The sequence below is a fragment of the Orbicella franksi genome, chromosome 2 (assembly GCF_964199315.1).
Source record: "Orbicella franksi chromosome 2, jaOrbFran1.1, whole genome shotgun sequence".
Lineage (NCBI taxonomy): Eukaryota > Metazoa > Cnidaria > Anthozoa > Scleractinia > Merulinidae > Orbicella > Orbicella franksi.
In genome coordinates, this window is record NC_138146.1 from 5,108,364 (window position 1) to 5,110,485 (window position 2,122).

General features: G+C 37.7%; 1 protein-coding gene across 1 annotated transcript; it reads right to left on the minus strand.

The window, feature by feature from the left end:
- Positions 1 to 253: 253 nt before the first annotated feature.
- Positions 254 to 1,819, minus strand: LOC145480067 (uncharacterized). Its single transcript, XM_081458550.1, has one exon. The coding sequence runs from the start codon at positions 1,352 to 1,354 to the stop codon at positions 254 to 256; it is 1,101 nt and encodes a 366-aa protein (XP_081314676.1). The 5' UTR covers positions 1,355 to 1,819.
- Between the last annotated feature and the right edge of the window lie 303 nt (positions 1,820 to 2,122).

Genomic DNA, 2,122 nt, shown 5'->3' on the forward strand with positions numbered 1-2,122 from the left:
TGCAAGCAACTATATTTATTGTTCTTAGGAACTGTTAAAGTACCAGTTATGTTTACGTTCAGTTTGCGTGTTATTTCTTGTTAAGCTACGATGGTCGGAAAAAAGAGTATTTACAAATTGTTATCTCTTATTTAATGTTGATACGACCACGCCCACAAAAAGAGATCCTGGTACATTCTCGTAGTCACTTTCAACAATAACCTCCTTCACTTTCGCATGGAAGTTCCCAAGGGGTCATATAGCTCTTATAAAGTCAAGGATTGTTTGGGATTATAAGCGCTCTCAGTTGAATCCCGTCGCCGGGTGGATTAGGATTTATAGGATTACCGTTACCACAAAACAGCTTCTTTAAGAAGGCTCGGAAATCCGTCATCTGTACCATGTATATGATAAAATTAATCGCACCGTTTGAATAAAGCAGCCCAACGCTAAGATACCTTGTTATAAAATCTGTTTTAAAATCAAGAGAAGGCTTAGCCAACATAACATAGACTGCATCATAAAGTAACGCTGAATATGGAATGATGAAAGCAAACGTCATAGCGATAAGAAGATATGTTCCACGGAGTTTAGTTGCTATCAAGTTGGCCCTGATGGCGTTGTTCCTCTGAATATCTATTCTTTTTCTTTGTCTTGTCCATAAGGTCTTTGCAACGGAAATATTAAAATAACTTAAAATAACACCCGGTATAAGGTGCTGTATTAAGGCATAACATACGATTATTATTCTAAAAGGCAGATAACTCTTATCGTATTTACAAATTACTGTATAATGTGTATCGTTAAGATCATATCTTATTCCGTTGATCGTTGCTGTTGGCCCTAAAACGACAATAAAACCTACAAGCCATGCGATAAAAACAAGCTTACGAACAATAGAGACACTGAACGAGCGGGGAACGGCACGAGTTGACAAATACCTCTCCACACTTATTACCATTAAATTATTCATTGTTATTGAAGGTATTAGTATGCCGATAAATCGAACAATTCTGCATGCCCAGCCATGTTGGAACACGTCGACCATAATCTGAATACATATCAAGGGAAGTGAAATTATATTACACAGTATATCTGACAGAGCTAAACTCTTGATGTAAAAGTTGAAATTTCGCAGAAATGGAGTGTACTGCATATAAGAGACGACATTTTTCTTAAAAGATATAAAGTAATAAATTAGAACGTTGCCTACAAATCCTACCGCACCAACAGACGCAAAAACTAAGAGAAGAGCGAGTTTAGTGGTGAAGCCTGCTGGTGTGAACACGTAGACTGCAGTTTTCTTTTCTGTGGCGTTGAGGAGAGCAGACTCGTTACTGACAGAGAGGTTGGACATCATCTGCGATCCTTCCATAATGATCTTCTGAAGAGATTAATTATACATCCTATAAACAACGGTAGCCTCCAAAAACAAACCATAGCCTCTATAACATCAATAAGTGGCGAGCCATTATTTTTTGACGGAGGTGATAAGGGTTGCGAAATTCCGGCCCGCCCCCCCCCTCCCCCCCCAGCCAAGAAAAAAAACCGCACATCAAAAACTGCTTAAAAAAATTCGTGTAAGGGGAGTCGTGTGGAAAAAAATCGAGCAAGTGCGTGTTATTATACAGGTCCTTTTTTAGACTTAAAAATGATTCTTTCACAAGTTATTGCATTGCCCACCAAAGTAACTCAGCACAACCTGCTAAAAGGGGAAAAAAATTCATCCCCCAGAAAATTGTTAAGCACCCCTACCCATCACCAACCTTAAAAAGAAACTGACCCATCCCTGATAATCAACCAGACGAACAGTAAAAATAATAATAGACAATGTAAAAAATACGAAGAAGCCAACGGATTTTAAAGAAAAAGAAAAAGAAGATTCATCCAGTGTCTAACTACAAAGTCTTCACGCCTTTTAACCTTTGTTTTCTTTAAAGGGGCTCAGTCACATTAGTTTGTGTTATTTTAACCGCATTCAAAATTAGGAAAAATGAAAATAGTAGCCTGAAAATAGTAGCCTGAATTTACTCAGGTAGAAAACACCGAAGAGATAATAATAAAGCATAAAGGAACAAGGGTGTTTAAGGACAGAGAGGATTAACACGAATTGCAAATTGCAAACTTGAAAAATCTAGGCTAA

Coding starts and splice junctions, on each gene's coding strand:
- LOC145480067 (XM_081458550.1), bottom strand. CDS start 1,354: ATGGAAGGATCGCAGATGATGTCCAACCTCTCTGTCAGTAACGAGTCT.